At 43.0% G+C, this 18,155-nt stretch overlaps 1 protein-coding gene across 3 annotated transcripts in view; it reads left to right on the top strand.

The window, feature by feature from the left end:
• ENAH (ENAH actin regulator) overlaps window positions 1–18,155 on the top strand; it is a 130,042-nt gene that overhangs the window by 59,992 nt on the left and 51,895 nt on the right. For all 3 annotated transcript variants that reach the window (XM_080824300.1, XM_080824299.1, XM_080824298.1), the window contains exons 2-3: window positions 703–868; window positions 11,167–11,344. In XM_080824300.1, the coding sequence (XP_080680426.1) occupies window positions 703–868; window positions 11,167–11,344 (344 nt within the window). The remainder of the gene's footprint in view (window positions 1–702; window positions 869–11,166; window positions 11,345–18,155) is intronic.

Genomic DNA, 18,155 nt, shown 5'->3' with positions numbered 1-18,155 from the left:
TTTATTTCTGTATGTATCTCAGTCTTACTTGGTAACAGATAATTGAAACAAAGCTGAGATTTAAAGATTCTATCACGGAAATAGTCTTTCCGTTAATATTTGTCTATGAAGTTTAGAATTAAAAATCTAGAAGGATCTTTAAAAATTATCTCATCTTTACATGAAGAAATTGAGGCCATAGGCTGTCGTCTTCCCAAATGGAAATAGGGCCTTTGTCTCATTGCCATTCACTGATTGTTGGTGGCCTCTCCGTATTTCAAGGGGCAGATAGAGCTTATCAGAATTTGTTTTGTAGACCTTGAAGCAAGCCTGATGGTAAAACTAATCTTGCCAGTAAAGAGTGGGTAATCACAGGTCACCAGTATTATAAGCAGATGTCCAGTTGAACAAATGGTGGTTAATTTATACTTGCAATTGTATTCAGTTTAATGAGCATGTTAGATACTCAGTGTATTTGGTGAGAAAACCGTTCTCGTGTTGCTTGTCTCTGCTGCTTGTGGACCCGGACCACCTCCGGTCCCTTACCACACTTCAGTTTTTGGTCTCTTTTCCACATTAGACTCTGCTCATAACGGCCGGAAGCCACTGTCTGTCTTGTTCTAGTACTCAGGAAAGCACTGATTGTTTGCTAACTCTGCATAGCTGTATGGGAAACTTAGCATATTTCAGATATCTTAAGTTTGCATATTTTATTTTTCACAGTGAACAGAGTATCTGTCAGGCAAGAGCTGCTGTTATGGTGTACGATGACGCCAACAAGAAGTGGGTACCAGCTGGTGGCTCCACTGGGTTCAGCAGAGTTCACATCTATCACCACACAGGCAACAACACGTTCCGAGTGGTGGGCAGGAAGATTCAGGACCATCAGGTAAGGGTCTGTTAATTAAATTCTTGCTGAAAGTTGTCTTAAATTACAAAAGGACTTGTGAAGTAGTGAGCTGCAGTAGTGCTTTGCCAGTGCAGTCAGCACATTCTGTATGGGAGAACCGGGTACCGATCTTCCTTCCCATTGTTTCCCCCTTCTAGGAGTCATGCATTTGGGTGAGGATTTAGAGCTAATTGCCCAAAAATATAAATACAACTTTAAATTTTGAACATGTGTCAGGTCTTTTGGCCTTCCAATTAACTAGGTTTGGGAATCTGGAATAAATTTAGGACAAACAAAAATGTGAAATACCACTTAAGGAGTAGATTGTATGTTTAAGGAATTGATTTCCTGCCGAAGGTGTGGGGCTAGAGGAAAGAGTTGAAAGTGTACATAGTTTCAGAAAGTACTGTTGAACTCATGTGTGATAGAAAAGTTGTAGGTGTCAAGGTTGTTGGGAGAGTTAGGCTTTTGCGATGCATATCTGGGATGAAAACCAAACTTCTACCATTTCCCGCCCTGGATTTCTCAGAAGGATGATGGAATTTATCAGTTGACTTGATTTCTTGACCAGGAGCCGTAGATAGAGGAAAATGTAGATGGGGTCTTACTAGCATTAAGTATATGCTAATAGCAGCAAGAACTTCTCTAAAGGACAGCTTTAGGAAATACTTTTGGTTCCAGTAAGATGGTGGAATCAACCAGGGTTAGCCACATGCAGGAAAAGTGGACCAGATTTCCAGCTGAGTCCTTAACCAAAGAGAGGTCCCTAGGTTTCCACTGGGATGCCCTGAGGTGTGATGTGTAGCGGGATGCTGCAGCAGTCCTGTGTTATAGGGTGGCGGTTACAAACTGCAAATACCAGGGACTTGGGTTCGTCATGGTTGCACACAGTAGCTGTGGGCCTGTGAGCAGTCGGGCTCTGAGACCACAGTTTGGGTGCAGGGCGGGGCTGCATGCCAGCCTGCACACTGTCAGCCTGGAAGGCAAAGGTGTTTGTGGCTTTCTGAAAGATGGGAGCCTCCAGCTTCATTTACACAGCCATGGTCCGGAGATTAACAGACACTGGTGACCCTCCTGGGACACCCCGCAGAAATGTGTGCAGTAAGGAGTCGGCCTGCGGATAGAGCAGTTCCCCTACTTAATGCAAACTGCCCAGCCTGCCCCCCTTCCTGCCTTCGCAGGGTCCCTTCTCCCTCTGTTGGCCCCCCTGGACCCCGCCCTACCCTGTTCTTTCCCTCCTCAGTCTCCCCCTCCCACTCTCCGCCCCATTGCTCTTCTCTGGTCCCCAGTTTGTGTACCAGGAAACTTCGCTGCTGGTCGGGCACCCAGGTGCTGCCGAGGGCTCTCCCACCAGCACAGTGGCCCCGCATGGGTCAGGCCCGAGACAAAGCAAACACTCCTGAAGATGCTGTTACAGAGGAGAAAGTGAACTTGCTAGAAATGGCTCAACATTTTTAATACAATATGTCAAACCAATATGACATTTTTGGTAAATTGAATGAATTGATCATTTCATAGTACTGATGAACAACCCTAAAATATCTAAAAGTTGGCAGAAAAGAAAATGACTATTTAAAAATAGTTAGATTGAATCATGTTGTACACCTGGATATTATTATGTTATATAAATATAATGTTATGTATCAGTTATGCCTGAATGAATGAAAAAATTTAGAAATATGTCAGGAAAATTTCATATGAAACACTGACATTTTTATTCATAAGTAAACTATCACTTCTAGGTTTTGACAAACGGAATGTTTCTTAGAATGTTGGAGATTTTAAAAAAAAACTTCTTAGTAATTTGTGACACTAAGATGAAATCATTATGAAGATAAAAAATGTTTAGAAGAGACTTTGGAGTGACAGGGTGTTATATCTAGAAACCGGTAAAACGTCTAAGCTGTCCTTTGATGGACAAACCCAAAGAAAGCAGGAGAAAATACTAAAAATAAAAGGAGATGTTAAATAAATAAAAAAGAAATGGAAATTGACAGCACAAAAGCTGTTTCATTGAGTGGAAAAATTGGCAGAATCAAATAAAAAATGAAAAATTAAAAATAAACAGTATTAGGATTGAAAAAGGTTATTATAGTAAGGAAATCAATTACAATATTATGAACAGCTTTAGCCAAGAAATGGATCATTTTGTAGAAAAACATAATTTACCAGGGCTGGCAGAGAAATAGAAGACAGACCAACTGTCATAAAATATATCAGTAGTTAATAGGCTACCCCCAAAATCTAAAAACAAGGAGGGAGGGAATCCAGAGCTTCACAAACAAAATCTAAAAACCTTTAAGATATTACCTGTTTTATACAAACTGTTCTAAACAATAGTATGAGACTAGTATAATGTTGATACCTGCAACATAGAACAGTTTGAGAGAGGAAGATTATAGGCTAGCCTCAGTTATGAGCATTGACAGATGTAAAAGTCTTCCATAAGATATTAGCAGACCGAATGCAACAATATATATGGAAAAATTACCACCTCTTGACCAAATAAGGTTTGTCTTCATCTTGGTAATGTAAGGCTAGTTTAACATTAGATAATTTTTTTTTAAAAGATTTTGTTTATTTATTTGACAGAGATCACAAGTAGGCAGAGAGGCAGGCAGACAGAGAGAGGGGGAAGCAGGCTCCCTGCTGAGCAGAGAGCCCGATGCAGGACTCGATCCCAGGACCCTGAGATCATGACCTGAGCCAAAGGCAGAGGCTTAACCCACTGAGCCACCCAGGCGCCCAATATTAGATAATTTTTTAATGTAATTTGCCAGGAGAAAACCTACAAAAAAAGATTAAGAAAAAACATTTGATGAAATCCATACATAATAATTCCCAGCACATTTGGCATAAAAATGAATTTTCTTTTTCCTTTTTTTTTTTTTTAAATATTTTATTTGACAGAGATCACAAGTAGGCAGGGAGGCAGGCAGAGAGAGAGAGGGAAGCAGGCTCCTGCTGAGCAGAGAGCCCAATGTGGGGCTTGATCCCAGGACTCTGAGATCATGACCTGAGCCTAAGGCAGAGGCTTAACCCACTGAGCCACCCAGGTGGCCCTAAAAATGAATTTTCTTAAGCTAATAAGGACTCATAGTGTAAACATACATCCAGCATCTTATACGATAGTATCATGTTGGAGGGGATTACCATGAGACTCAGGAATTACTTGGGGATTTCAGCTTTAATCATTTGCATTTAGCAGTGCAGAGGGGGAGGTAACCTAGTGATAAGAAGAGGAAGGAATCTACGCTGTACAGATTGGAAAGGAGAAAACAGAACCGACCTTATTCCCCGGTGATACAGTTGTCTACATAAAAAATCCCAGGAGCATCTTCAGATGAAATATGAGAACTAATAACAATGTCAAGTATGGTTGCTGGATAGAAGATCAGTTTAGAAAGATCAGTAGCGCTTTTGTGTAAGTAGCAATAAACAATCTGAAAATACAGCTGACCCTTGAACAACATGGGGGTTGAGTTCACCACCTCCCATGCAGTTGAAAATCCCTGTGTAACCTTGCACTCCCCAGAGCTTAACTGCTGATAGCCTGCAGTTCGCCGGAAACCTTGCCAATAACATAAATAGTCAATGGACACGTGTTCTATATGTTATATGTGTTATGCATTGTATTCTTACAATAAAGTAAGCTGGAGAAAAGAAAATACCATTAAGAAAATCATAAGGAAGAGAACATACATTTACAGCTCTGGATTGTTTAAAAAAAAAATGTCCATGTGTAAGTGGACCCATGCAGTTTAAACCCGTGTTGTGTGGGGGTCAGCTGTGTAATTTTATAAAGAAAAGATACTGCTAAATAACAAAAATGATAATGTACCTAAGAATAAATCTAATGAAGAATTGGCTTTCTTTCTTTCCTTCTTTCTAGGGGTGGGAGGGCCAGGGGGAGAGAGAGAGAGAATCTGACAGGGGGTTTGAACCCACAACCCTGAGATGACCTGAGCTGAAATCAGGAGTCAGATGCTTAACCAGCTGAGCCACCCAGGTGCTCCTAATTGGTTTCCTTTCATTCCAGATGATCTTGTTATCTTTTTTTTTTTTTAAACATTTATTTATTTTGCAGGGGGCAGAAAGAAAGGGACGGACTCCCTGGTGAGTGTGGAACCTGACATAGAACTCAATACAGGACCATGAGATCACGACCTGAGCCCAAACCAAGAGTCGCTGTGCCACCCAGGCACTGCCACCTTGTTACATTTTTTAATGGTTATTTGTCTGTTTTAAATGGAAACATCTTTTTATACTTTGTTAAGTAATACCTAAATTTTCTATAGTGAGAGCCATTTAAAAAAAAAATCATCCCCCATTTCTTCTTAAAATCGAATAGACACATAATACATTCATACATATTAAAATACTCCCCCCCCCTTTTTTTGCTTAACACTTACTAAGCAGGTATTATGTTCTAAGCACTGTGCTTAGGTTTGAAAGCAAGCTTCAGTAAAGACTGAGTTGTTTCAGTTAAGGTACATGTAATTCGCAGCACAGTGAAGCATACCTACAGGAATGGTCATTTTGTTGAGAAGATGTGAAGGGAGGGTCATGAGCAACTTCATAGGCAGGATGGGATACTGAGCCAAGAAGACAAGGAAGGGTAGATGCCCAGTGCATGGTTTGCTCTACTAAGATGTGGCTGGAAGTGGGTGAACACGTGGAAGATGGAATATTAGCATTATCCAGACTCAGGCTCCCTGGGTGGGAGTATTGAGGATGACCTCCGTAGTGGACCTCGAGTAAGCAGTTAGTCTTACATGAATACATCTGCTTTCCCTTTTACTTCCTTTTTTTTTGGTTAAGGGGCACTTGACTGGCTCAGTAGAGTCTACGACTCTTGATCTCAGCTTTGTGAGTTCAGGCTCCATGGTGGGCGTGGAGCCTACTTAATAAAATGTAAAAAATAACTAAAAAATTAAGTTTCTTGAGATTATGTACGCTACTGTCTATCCTTGGAAGTTAGAAAGGAATGAAGTGATTGAATCAACATGTTCAGTCTCTCCCAGTGTAGGAAGTGAACTAGTGATGTGCATAGTAGGATTTAAGTAACATATTCCTCCTCTTTTGTAACATTCTGTTGCTGAACGATTGAGTAAGTGAACGTCGCTCTCTTTGCCCATCTTCTCAGACTATTTGCCTAGCAAGGGGATAGACCCACCTTAAAATGGGGCTTATACGGTACCCAGGGGCTCACTTGTTAAGTGTCAGCCATCAGCTCAGGTTGTGACCCTGGGGTCCTAGGATCAAGCCCCTCAGCGAGGAGCCTGCTTTCCCTCTCTCCCCCACCCCCGCTTGTGTTCCTGCTCTGTCTGTCTCTGGCAGATAAATAGTAATAAAAAAATTTTTTTAAAATGGGGCTTACAATTTTCTGATAATGATTTGTGGCCCCCGCCCTGGTACATACAAACATCACATGGCAGAAGGCCATCATGTTTTAAATTGTAAAATATACGGCGTGGAAGATTGACCATTGTACCCACATCTGAGTGTACAGTTTGGTGGCACGATGTTCACTCCTGTTGGTGTGCAGCCGTCAGCACCGTTCATCTTCCTCCTACGCTGAAACCGAACCTGTGAAACAGGCTCAGTTTGCCTTCCCTTAGTCCCTGGCAACCTTCAATCTACCTTTTTTTTTTTTTTAGTGAATTTTACTATAGGTATTTCAAATAAGTGGAGTCAGAAAATACTTGTCAGCTTGTGTCTGGCATAATGTCTTTAGGCAGTCATTGTATTTAAAAATAATTTCCAGTTTGGGTATTGGTGGATGAGGTAATACAGACAGAGCTTCTCTCTGAGAACCAACACTATCGGATGGAATGATCCTAAGAAGAAAGTATTTAGAGAGCCTACGTGACCAAAGAATTATGGGTCCATGATCTGAAAGGAGAGAACCAGAGAAGTGCGCCCAGCTTTGGGCCTCTGTTTACCTAGAGGCGCGTCTCAGTTTTGAAAGAGGGGACTGAGCAGAGCGTTTGGCTGACTTCTGGGACTAGCAGAACAAGCACTGGGAGTTAGAGCCTGCTCATGGCGGAGGGCTTTCTTGCTAATCCCCGGGCCATGATTTGGGACCCTGAAGCCCCATCCCCTGGGAAGAGGTTTGCCTCAGAATGAGGCTGGTCTTTATGGGAACTGATACCCAGCCTCTAATCACTTCATTCACTCTGGGATTGACTTGATTTCAGATTGCTAGTTATCCTAGCTGCTTGCCAGAAGCAAATGTGACTCTTCCTGGAAAAATAGAGCATCACTGTAGGCTTCATGATTTCCATATAGTTGTCCACACACGGCGTCTGGCGTGAGGAGGCGAGACAAGTGGTAACAGAATAGACCCACCAGGAATCCAGAATTGACTTTAGAGTAACTATGCTCGATATATTCTAGGAAGTATCATGAGGGTGAGAATTTCAGCAGAGAATAGAAACTTGACAAAAGAACCACATGGAAATTTCAGAATTGAAAGCTCGGCGCTGTTAACAGTTCAGTGGTGGGTTTTCCAGCTGACTAAAGAGAAGCAGTAAGGGGAATATAGGTCAGAAGAAAATATTCAGGGGCACCTGGGTGGCATGCTTGGCTCAGCTTGTGATCTGGAGCCCTGCATCAGTTTCTGTGCTGCAGGTGCCACCTGCTTAGGATTCGCTCTCTCCCTTTGCCCCCCACCCAAGAAAGAGGAAGAACATATTCAGACTGAAACTAAGAAATTCTGAGAGAGGAAAAATATGGACGCATAAAAAAACAGGGAAACAAAAACTAACCCCAGAAGGTACATGCACCCAGATGTTTATTGCAGTAGTATTTACAATAGCCAAAATGTGGAAGTAACAACCCAGGTGTCTGCTGATAGACGAATGGATAAAGAAGATGTGGTGTGTGTATACAGTAGAGTATTACTCAGCCATAAGAGGAATATGAAACCTTGCCATTGGCAACAACACGGATGGATCTGGAGGTCATAACACTAAACAAAATAAAAGACAAATGCTGCATATTTTCACTTATGTGTGGAATCTAAAAAACAAAACAAACAAAACAGAAATAGACTCATAAATCCAGAGAATAAATGGAGCATTGCTTAGGGAGGAGGGATTGGTGGGTGGTGGTGAAAGAGGTGAAGGGGTTAAGAGAAAAAAGAGACATAGTGGGGACACCTGGGTGGCTCAGTTGGTTAGGCGACTGCCTTTGGCTCGGGTCGTGATCCTGGAGTCCTGGGATCAAGTCCTGCGTCAGGCTCCCTGCCCGGAAAGGAGTCTGCTTCTCCCTCTGACCCTACCCCCTCTCATGTGTGCTCATGCTCTCTCTCTCTCTCTCTCTCTCAAATAAATAAATAAAATCTTTAGAAAAAGAGAGAGAGACATAGTGGACATAGTAAAAAGTATAATATATATGTAATTGGAGGCCCAGGGGAGAGGAGAGAATAGGACAGAAGAAAAACTGAGGAGGTAATGAAAAAGAATTTTCAGAAGTTAATAATAGACATCCGCTTAGAAATGTGGTAAACCTGAAGTGGGATAGATACAGAGAAAACCATGTATAAACCCATCATACGAAATCATCATAAGCTAAGTGCAGTGTGAGACCTGCGAGCGGCCAGTGGAGACGAAACAGCTTGAAGATGCTGCAGCAGACAGCTTGACTTCTCAGTAGAAGCATCAAAAACCAAGAAGGCAGTGGGTTTGAAAGAAAACAAGTGACCTATGTAATAAAAATCCTCTTTGAAAATGAAGGTGAATTAGAGACATTCTCTGACAGACAAAAGGAGAGAATTCATCACGAGATCTGCATTGAAAGAAACTGAAATTCTGCAGTGTTGCAGGAACAATCAGAAATGGTCCCAACAGAAGCTTAGAAAGGGCAAAAGGAATAAAAAGTAGCAGCAGGTGTAAATATGGGCAAATCCCAGTGATCATCTGTTTTATAAAAGTAACAGTGAGGTGCTGATGCTTGTCAGACTCTCTAAGGCAGTGAAAGCTTGTATAACTGGCAAGCTAGTAGAAGGGTAATAATAAATAGCAACACTCTAAAAGAAGGTGGGATGGGTTTAGACCCAAATTCATATGTAATTTACATGAAACTAATAAATGGACTGAACCCTCCAGTGAAAAGCAGAGAGAGGCAGATTGTGTTATCATGCAGAATTAATAGTCTGCATATAAAACTGTAGCTGCACACAGAGAATTGAGGCTAGCCACGGCAACAGTGAGGAACAATAGAGTGAGGACAACATAGTCCAGTGGCAGCCAACGCTGAGGATAGAGCGACGTAATTAAGACACTGATGCTGGCTCAAAGTTAGGCATATTGACCAGCAGAACAAAAATAGCCATCTGGACGCTTGATTTATGAAAAAAGTAAGCCTACAGCACAGTTAATAGATAGTACTGGATTGATTGGATGGCCATATAGAAATGAAAAAGAAACTTGAGCCTTATTTCACGTCAGAGGCTAAACTTTCCAGGTGGATTGGAGATGTAACTATGAACATAAAACAGTAAAGCTCCTAAAATAATGTGGGATAATATTTTCTTGGTCTTGGAATTGAGAAGCACTTTTTAAACAAGTTAGAAAAAGCATTAATCATGAAAGGAAAAGTTGCTACTTTGGACTTGAATAAAAGTTATGAACTTGGCATTCATCAGAAGACACTATTCAGGGAGTGACAAGGCAAGCTGCACCCTGGGGGAAGAAGCTGTTTGCAGCCTGGATAACCCAGGGTGGGGTCCCATCTAGAATGTATAAAGGACTCTTCAGATCAATAGAGGAAAAGATGGATAGCTCAGTAGAAAAACGGCAAGAGACGTAGTTTAAGCAGGTGTTCATAGAAGAAGGTAATCCATGTGGCTGTTAGAACACGAATCAGTACTGGGACGCCTGGGTGGCTCAGTTGGTTAAGCGGCTGCCTTCGGCTCGGGTCATGATCCCAGCGTCCTGGGATCGAGTCCCACATCAGGCTCCTTGCTCCGCAGGGAGCCTGCTTCTCCCTCTGCCTCTGCCTACCACTCTGTCTGCCTCGCTTGCTCTCTTTCTCTAACAAATAAATAAATTAAATAAAAAAAAATTAAAAAAAAAAGAACACGAATCAGTACTGTATCTCGTTAGTAATCAGGGATATGCAGATTGGAAGCAGGATGGTGTGGTATTTATACCTACCAGAAGTGCGCAGATAAAGACCGACGGTTCAGTTGTAATGTTGTGTGTGTGCTCACATAAGATGTTGTACGCCGCCGTGGAAGTAGAGATTGATAGAACGGATCTGCAGGGCTGCTGGGAGCTGTCTGCTGAAGCCGAGCATGTCTTTGGCCATGACAGCGCCACTCCTGGGTATACGCCCAGCAGAAGGGGTGCCCGTGGGTAGCAGAAGACATTTAGTAGGATGTTCATAACATCACTCATTTAATAGCCCCAAACTGCAAGTAATGCAAATGTTCATGAATGGGAGGATGGGGAAATAAGCGTGGTTGATAAGATGGAACAACGCAGAGAGTGATAAAGAATAAACCAGAGATGGGGCGCCTGGGTGGCTCCGTTGGTGAAGCGCCTGCCTTCGGCTCAGAGTCATCATCCCGGGGTCCTGGGATCGAGCCCCGCATCGGGCTCCCTCCTCAGTAGGGAATCTGCTTCTCCCTCTCCCTCTCCCTCTGACTTCCTCTCTCCCTGCTTGTGCTGTCTCTCTCTATTAAATAAATAAATAAATAAATAAAAAATTTAAAGGAAAAAAAAAGAATAAATCGGAGCTGCATGCGACAGATAGCTGACTCCCATAAACAGTTGTGAGGGACAGAGAGCAGACATGTGACAGTATGTACCGTGTAGCTCTGCTTACATAAATGCAGAAGCCTGCAAGACTGATCTGTGAGTCTGGAACTGTGGCTAGTACCTTTGGGGAGGTGGAGTATTTGCAAAGGAAGTTTCTGTTGTTAATACTCCTTTTTCTTGATCAGGATTTTGGCTGCGTTCACTGCTTATGTTTCATATGCTTTCTGAATGTATAATACTTAAATGAGCTTGTTAAAATGTATTTAATGAGGGTGTCGATTTTTTTTTTGTTTGTTTGTTTTGTTCTGCTGACTTACTATTTTAAGGCAGACCTTTGTAACATCAGACAGCTTATCTTCTATCAGACTGTGATTTCTGTGGACTGGTGTTAACTGAGAGAATGGTTTTTAACTTTTTTTTTTTTTTTTTGCCAAGGCCCACCAGGACCAGGTTTGAATGAGAACACCCAGTCAGGGTCTGTTGATTCTGCTGAATATCAAGTTGACTCTGTGGGGCATCCGTATCTTTCAGGTGGTGATAAATTGTGCCATCCCTAAGGGGTTGAAGTACAATCAGGCTACGCAGACCTTCCACCAGTGGCGAGATGCTCGACAGGTGTACGGCCTCAACTTTGGCAGCAAGGAGGATGCCAATGTCTTCGCAAGTGCCATGATGCACGCCTTAGAGGTGTTGAATTCCCAGGAAACAGGTATGGTGTCCGGGTTTCCTTGTTTTCTCCAAGTGCTGTGTGTATGTGTGTGCAAAGTGTATTTGAAGTAATTCCCGAATTTCTGTTGTTCTCTACAGAAATGTAAGCTTTGGCTTGTTGATGATAAGCACATGGTCTAGAGGGATGATCTCATGATACTGGGTAGTCAGTCAATTTTCAACTCTCCTTTGAAGGTAGTTCTACTCTTCCTCCTCTAGAACCTCAGCTTTTGTTGTGTGATATGAGGCTCAGAGAACATGCAGTGGAGATAAATTATGTGTGTTTATCATCTCGCCCATGTATGAAGAAACGCATGTTTTCTGAAACACGTTTTTTAAGTCACTGCTGAGCCTGTGAACTTCAAGTAGGACTGGATTTCCTTCATCCTCGTTCCTGAGAACTTGATTCTGAAAGTTGTTTAAAGATTTTAGGAGCGCCCTCAGGTGGTGCGAGCCATGAATTGCCTCTCTGAAACGGCGTGGTGGTTAAAAAAAGAGAAGCAGAAACAATTCACTGTTTAAAAACCCAGGATTTAAATCTGTGTATGTATCAGAGATGAACTGTGTTTTAGTTTTGGTTCACAAAATTGAAAACGAATACGCCAGTGTGTGGTGAACTGTTTAGGGGGAGATGGATTTTATATTCTAAAAATAAGTTTTATGTAAAATAATGTAAATGTGATCTCTCTTGCTTTTGTTGTGTGCTTAGTAGTGATGTTGAATATACAAATGTGCCTTAAGCAAAATGTATTTATATATTTTAAGAGGAGAGACAGATTCATTTTTGATATCTTGTTAAGGTTATAGAGTTTCAAAACCTGTTATCGATATGTTAAATTTTATTTATACCGTGTCTTATTCTAAGAAGGGTTGAAACATCTAGCCTGTGGCTTAGTCTATTTCAGATATGAATTACAGAGTGAGAAGACATATGGGAATCTTGCCAAAACCACCTTTTTATGCCTGTAGATGGTTTATATGAGCTCTTTTGAGGAAATGAAGATTTCTGTAAAGAATTGGTACATAGCTCTTACATCTTCTCTGTCTTGAGAAGCCTCAGGAGCTCCTGGTTCATCTGTAAGTGCAGAGCCTGGAGAAGCCCTGGGGTGTGCATGTCTCAGGTGTAGATTGTCTGAGTGCCCCCGTGCCCGTCTTTTGTCTGCCTTCTGCTGCAGGGGTAGAATGTCCCCTTGTCGTGGTCTCACCGTAGCAGAGAGACTAGAATTGTGGCTCAGTATCCTACAGGGAGGCCAGCTGCACACCAAATGATGAAAGGCCCAAAGTGTAGAGGGTGTATATATGACACTGACGTTTGGCTTCTCCATGTTTGAAACAAACTAGCATTTTTATTTCTGAACCTTCAGAAGAGTGTCCCTGGATGTTAGGAACTAAATGTTACTAGAGTGGTTAAAATGATTGTTTTTCATTTTGTCATCAGTTTGTTTTTACCCAATGGAAAGGATTGTTTTTATCCTGTGTAGTCCTACAGTTTGCTTTCGGAATGTAAATGTTAATGTTTTTCCTTCTGATCTCCATCTTTTGAAATCAACGAGTTTTAGTGTGGAGAAACCCTGTTACATTCTCTTGTAGTTTCCGCTTTCTAGAAAGTTTGGCAAGTGGGGAAATAGCCCATCATCTTACTAGCCACGAGCATTTGGTAAGGCAGAAAAATTTAACAGGTTCTTCTTAGATGATCTTGACATTTGTTCTCTTCTGTGTCACAGCCTGGGCCTGTCATGCAGGCTGAGGGGAGGGGGATGGTGGTGGAACAGGTGGGCCCAGCGTAACCGGCTCCCTGCAGAGAGGATTTGGTTTCCTCAGAGAAGACAAAGCCTGGGAGAGGGTTTATTTAGAAAATGACTTCTCATAAATTACTGTAGTAAACTGATTTCTGATCTTTGATGGCATTAAGTGACTTGGAAGTGGAGGCACAGGAGGAGGCAGGCACCACGAGTCAGAGGGCTAGAGTCTTCTCTGTAGCTCTGCACAGTAGGATGCGTGTGTCTCTCCCATCCCCGGGGTTATTTAGTGGGCCCATCCCATCCACCTAAACAGACATACCCAGTAATGTCTCCTCTCATCTTGAGCGTGCCTTCCCCTTCCACAGCTGTTTGCTTTGGGCTCACAGCCAGCTCCTTACTGAAATCATCTTTTGTCTTCCTGCCAAAACCACGTTGGAAAAGCTTAACTTGTGTGTCCCCTCCCTAAGCAAACAATATACCCAATGAACCTCTGATCAGAAGCAGCAGAAACAAACATTCCTAAAGCTGAAGTGACTGCAGACATCAGTCTTTCCTGCTGCTTAATGATTTGCCACGTTGTAAAACCATTATTCAATATTGTAGTTCTGTTCATTTTGTTTTGTTGGTTTTTTTAGCTGCTAATAGCAATATTATCCATGAATGTTGGTTTATCCTTCTGAGTGATTTTTAGGTTTTTAAAGTCACGTGCACCTTTGTTCAGACAGAATCTGCTTGAGAACCTCAGCACCTTCACATGCAAAACTGTGGCGCCGCTCTGACTGTTGGGGGCTCAGAGCCCAAGTCGCCCAGGCAGCACTTGGCTCTCCAGAGCAGGGGCTGAAGGTACTAGCCCGTCTGTTTTGTCAAAACCCATAATCGCTTCCTTTCACCTCTCCCTTGTCCCTGAGTTCTCTAAACCCTCAAACATTTTTTTAAATGAAGAAAAAACTACTTTCTTTGGAGCTATTCATACTGACCTTCATAAGGTGCTCTGTGTGTGTGTGATATTTCCATCTCTTTTATGAAAAGGGAGGGTGGCAGGAATGTTTTCCTTTATTTTGTTTTTAACTTTGTGTGCAATTATCTAATATACTGGAAAGTACAGGAGGTGCTAAATACAGCTAGTTATATTTGGAATTTAAAACCACAAATCACATGTTCTAACATTTTTGAAAAAGAGTTGAATTAGCCTTCGTTCTTCTGTACCAAATGCTACAGTGTATCTCTTCCCTTTCTCTAATGATAGACTCGATTTTTAAACGCTTACATTCGGATGGCATTATCCAGACTGATATTTTTTATTTCTGTGTTGTTTGTCAAGTATATTTATAACAGTTTTGCAGATAAATAGTTGTGGATTATATAAAATGTAAAGTTAGTCTTGTGATGATTAGTGGAGGTAAATTTGCACAATTTTTTTTGAGAAAGGTTGAGGGTATTTGAAAATAGGAAATAATTTTAAAAATTCACTTTTAAAAAAGGAAAATTGTAAGCATAGCCAGTAAGTATATTCGACGTTTGTTCTTCTTGACCAAGATTAAGCATACTTTTGTAGAGGGAAAACCTTAAAATATTTTACCATTAGCTAAGACTGCTTTTGCTAGATTTATTTTATAGCTATTGAAGAAGAGAACACAATGCGATTCTCATGTTTAAATTTTTCTTTAGATTTTAAAAATATTTTTATATAGAGAGTCCATTAATTACTTTTATTGGAAATTTGGTCTGATATACCTTCAGTATGAGCATTTATATGAATTTTATCTCAGCATTTTTTAATCTTTTGGAGATATGTTTTAGAATTAGCTGGATTTTAGAAATCTCAAAAAGTTCCTAGAAATATCTTAAGTTAATAGTGACATTTATTTTTCAGTCCTGCAGATTGCATGTTTCAAGGGACCAATACTGAGGTCCTATCACAGATGCCATCCAGTGTGTTCCGAGCTTAGGCCCTGTGCAGGCGTGGGGAGCGATGCTAACAGGCTGAGGCCTGTCCCTTGCCTCCGGGATTTCAGTAGGGCTGGGGCTACTGCAAACAAGATCAGCACATTAGGATACAGTGTGTGGGATGCCATGAGTGAGGTGTGCACCAAGGCCTGGGGAGTACCGAAGAAAACTCCGGGGTCCAGGGGAGATTTGAACAGCAGATGATGCTGGAGGTATGATTTGAAGAATGTGTAGGCCTCAGCTGTGGTAGGAGAACATTTTAGATGGTCTGAGGGGCCATTGGGAAACAACCGAGAGGCAGTGTTGTGGCCTAGGTGTGACAGAGGAGAGAGATCTGAAAGAGAAAGCAGGGAAGGCGGGGAGGGGCCTGTGTCCCACTGAGGGCTGTGCGTGGCAAGGCGCCGGATCTGCCGGGTCGGGGAGATGCCACCTGTGAGGGGGCCAGGAGCACGTTCTGTGAGCAGGTGTGTCCTCTAGCACGGACGTGGTGGGCTGGTTAGCAGGTTAGCATGCACCCCAGGTCTGGCCTGGTTAGGGTGTGCTATGATGCCACGGTTGAGAAAGGTGGCACCCTGAAATGGAACCATCACGGAGGAAGAGGACCAGAGAGACGAGGAGGTGATGCTTTTACTTCTGGCTGCTGTGTCCTCGAGGGTGTTGTTGCATTTTGTCCATAAAGCCCGTCTGAGGCAGGAATGATGATCTGTTTATTAGGTGCCTGCTGTATGCCTGGTCCTTCCTAGGCACGCATATCACTGATGGTCTTTATGATAACCCTGCAGCGTTGGGGGTGTCTTCCTCTTGGAGAGAAGCGTGAGGCTTACAGAAGGTACGCGACCTGCCCTGGGGCCCACAGCTAGACCACTGCATAGGATTCCATTTAGGTGGGGGAACCTGTGGGGGCTCAGTGGGTTAAGTGTCTGCCTTCGCTCAGGTCATGATCCTGGGGTGTTGGGATCGAGTCCTGCATTGGGCTGCTTGCTTGGCGGGGAGCTTGCTTCTCCCTCTGCCTGTCTCTCCCCCTGCTTATGCGTGTGTGCGCGCGTGCTCTCTCTCTCTCTGTCAAATAAATAAATAAAATCTTTAAAAAAAAAAAAATCACATTTAGGATCTCTGTCGGTGACATGTGATGGGCAGGCCAGGAAGGAGGCAGGGGTGCTGTAAGGTGATTACAGATGTGTCCTTCCAGCCACTGAGCATCATCCAGGCCACCAGCAAAAATGGCATTAGCCAGAGAAGGAGAGGGGCGAGCGTGGTTCTGGTCCTTGGGTCACGGGTTTGATTCTGGACATGCTGCATTTGGAGCACTTTATTAAGGCCCTCATAAAATCCTATGAGATCGGACCTTGAAAGAATCCCAGAGGTTGTCTTTTGGACAGTATTTTTCACTGAGTTTTCCCCAATCAACTTACCTTACTGAAGTCCTCTTTTGAGACAGACAGTGTTAGCTGCTCCTCAGGATGCAGTGAGTAACGGGTTTGGGGGTCGGGTGGGTGGGACAGGCTTTCCGTGGGTCTGGTCACGTCCTGCTTTTATCCTTACCTCTTCCGTACTCTCCCCCACATGTAAGTTCACAGTCTTCACAGGCACGGGGGCTTGATCTGCTGGAGCTGTGTCTCCAATGTCCAGTTACAGAGACTGGCAAGACCTTGGGTCATAGCCCCAGAGGGGAAGGCACAGCTGGAGTAAGGGATGTTTCTCAGCTTTTCAAATCAACATCATTGAGGAAAGTCACTTTGGGGCCAGAAAATAGGAAAGAAAAGAGCTTTCATTTACTTTTTGTCTCATGTATTTTGGTAAGATTTCAAGGTCTTTCATTTAGTGGAAAGCACTTGTAATTGGAGTCAGAGCCAGTCGCTTCCAGTGGTGACCGGGTACCTTCTCTAACTTCTCTAACGCTGTCTTTTCCTGGGGTGGCCTGGTGCCTTCTCTTAACTTCTCTACCGCTGTTTCCTTTGGAGACCATGTTAGGAGATCATGCTGGGAATTCAATGAGGTGAAGACATTAGTATTACAAAGCTGTAAAATGTTGTTTTTGAATGCTAATCTTTATAAACACCTGGAAAATTTTGCAATATGGGTTAACTTGCCTTGAGGAAGGACTTTGGTTTTCTTTAGCCTCTTCCTTGTCTTCACTCCCTGGTGAAGACCTGCCTTGTTCCTTTTTTTTTTTCTTGGAGGATTCCTCCGTGGTCTGGGTGCATCTGAATGCACTCAGATCTCCTTCCTGTCCAGGGATTCTTATCTTGGAGGGGAGAGAAGACACACCCATCTTCCCTGAAAGAAGGCCCCCGCTGAGGCATAGATGAAGTCCCGTGGGAAGGGGAGTGAGGTGTCCGCAGAGGGGCCGCTGGGCAGGTATTGATGAGGTGGCTTTTGGAGCTACTTTAGGGAGGTAAATGAAGTGTGGACACAGGGAGCCGGGAGATGGCAGAACGGGAGGGAAAGGAATGAGCCGTGTTTGCCTGTTTTGCCCTTTGAGGAGAAAGTCAGAAGCTAGGTCTGATCAAGAAGGGCCTTTGGGAGACACAGAGTTAGTGGAGTTTTTGAGCAGGTGGCATGAGGGGAAAGAAGCTGTACTTAAGAAAGCAGCAGTGGTTTGAAAAGGGAGCTGCTGGAGGCGAGGGGGACAAGCATGAGATGCCTCGTGGAGACAGAAATCACGGGAACAGAGGGGAAATTGAAATGGGAGCGTGACAGCAGTGAGTCAGGTGAGTGCGCGGGAAGCCAATACTCTAGTGCTGTTTTCCTTGAGAAGGACTTCTGGCTGCCCATTTTACAGGACCTTGGCAGAGCTCTGCGGGCGAGCACGGCGTCCGTGGGAGACATGGTATGACCGTTAGCTTTGGAGTGAAAACGTAGTTCAACATAAAGTTGATTTTTACTGCGAATCTGAGTCCAGGTTTCAGAAAGGAAGGTACATAGACACAGTTTTGTCTTCAGGCAAAGAAACTATTAATTTTTTCTACAGACTTGAAAATGAAATTAGAGAGCAAATGTGTTCAGCCCCAAGTTTAGTAACAACATTTTTGAAGATTTACTTAATTTATTAGAGAGAGGGGAAGAGGGAGAGAATTTCAAGCAGACTCCTTGCTGAGTCTGAGCAGACTCCCTGGGCCCAAT

The sequence above is a fragment of the Martes martes genome, assembly GCF_963455335.1.
Source record: "Martes martes genome assembly, chromosome: 15".
In the NCBI taxonomy this organism is placed as follows: domain Eukaryota; kingdom Metazoa; phylum Chordata; class Mammalia; order Carnivora; family Mustelidae; genus Martes; species Martes martes.
This window is presented reverse-complemented; position numbering and strand designations above follow the sequence as displayed.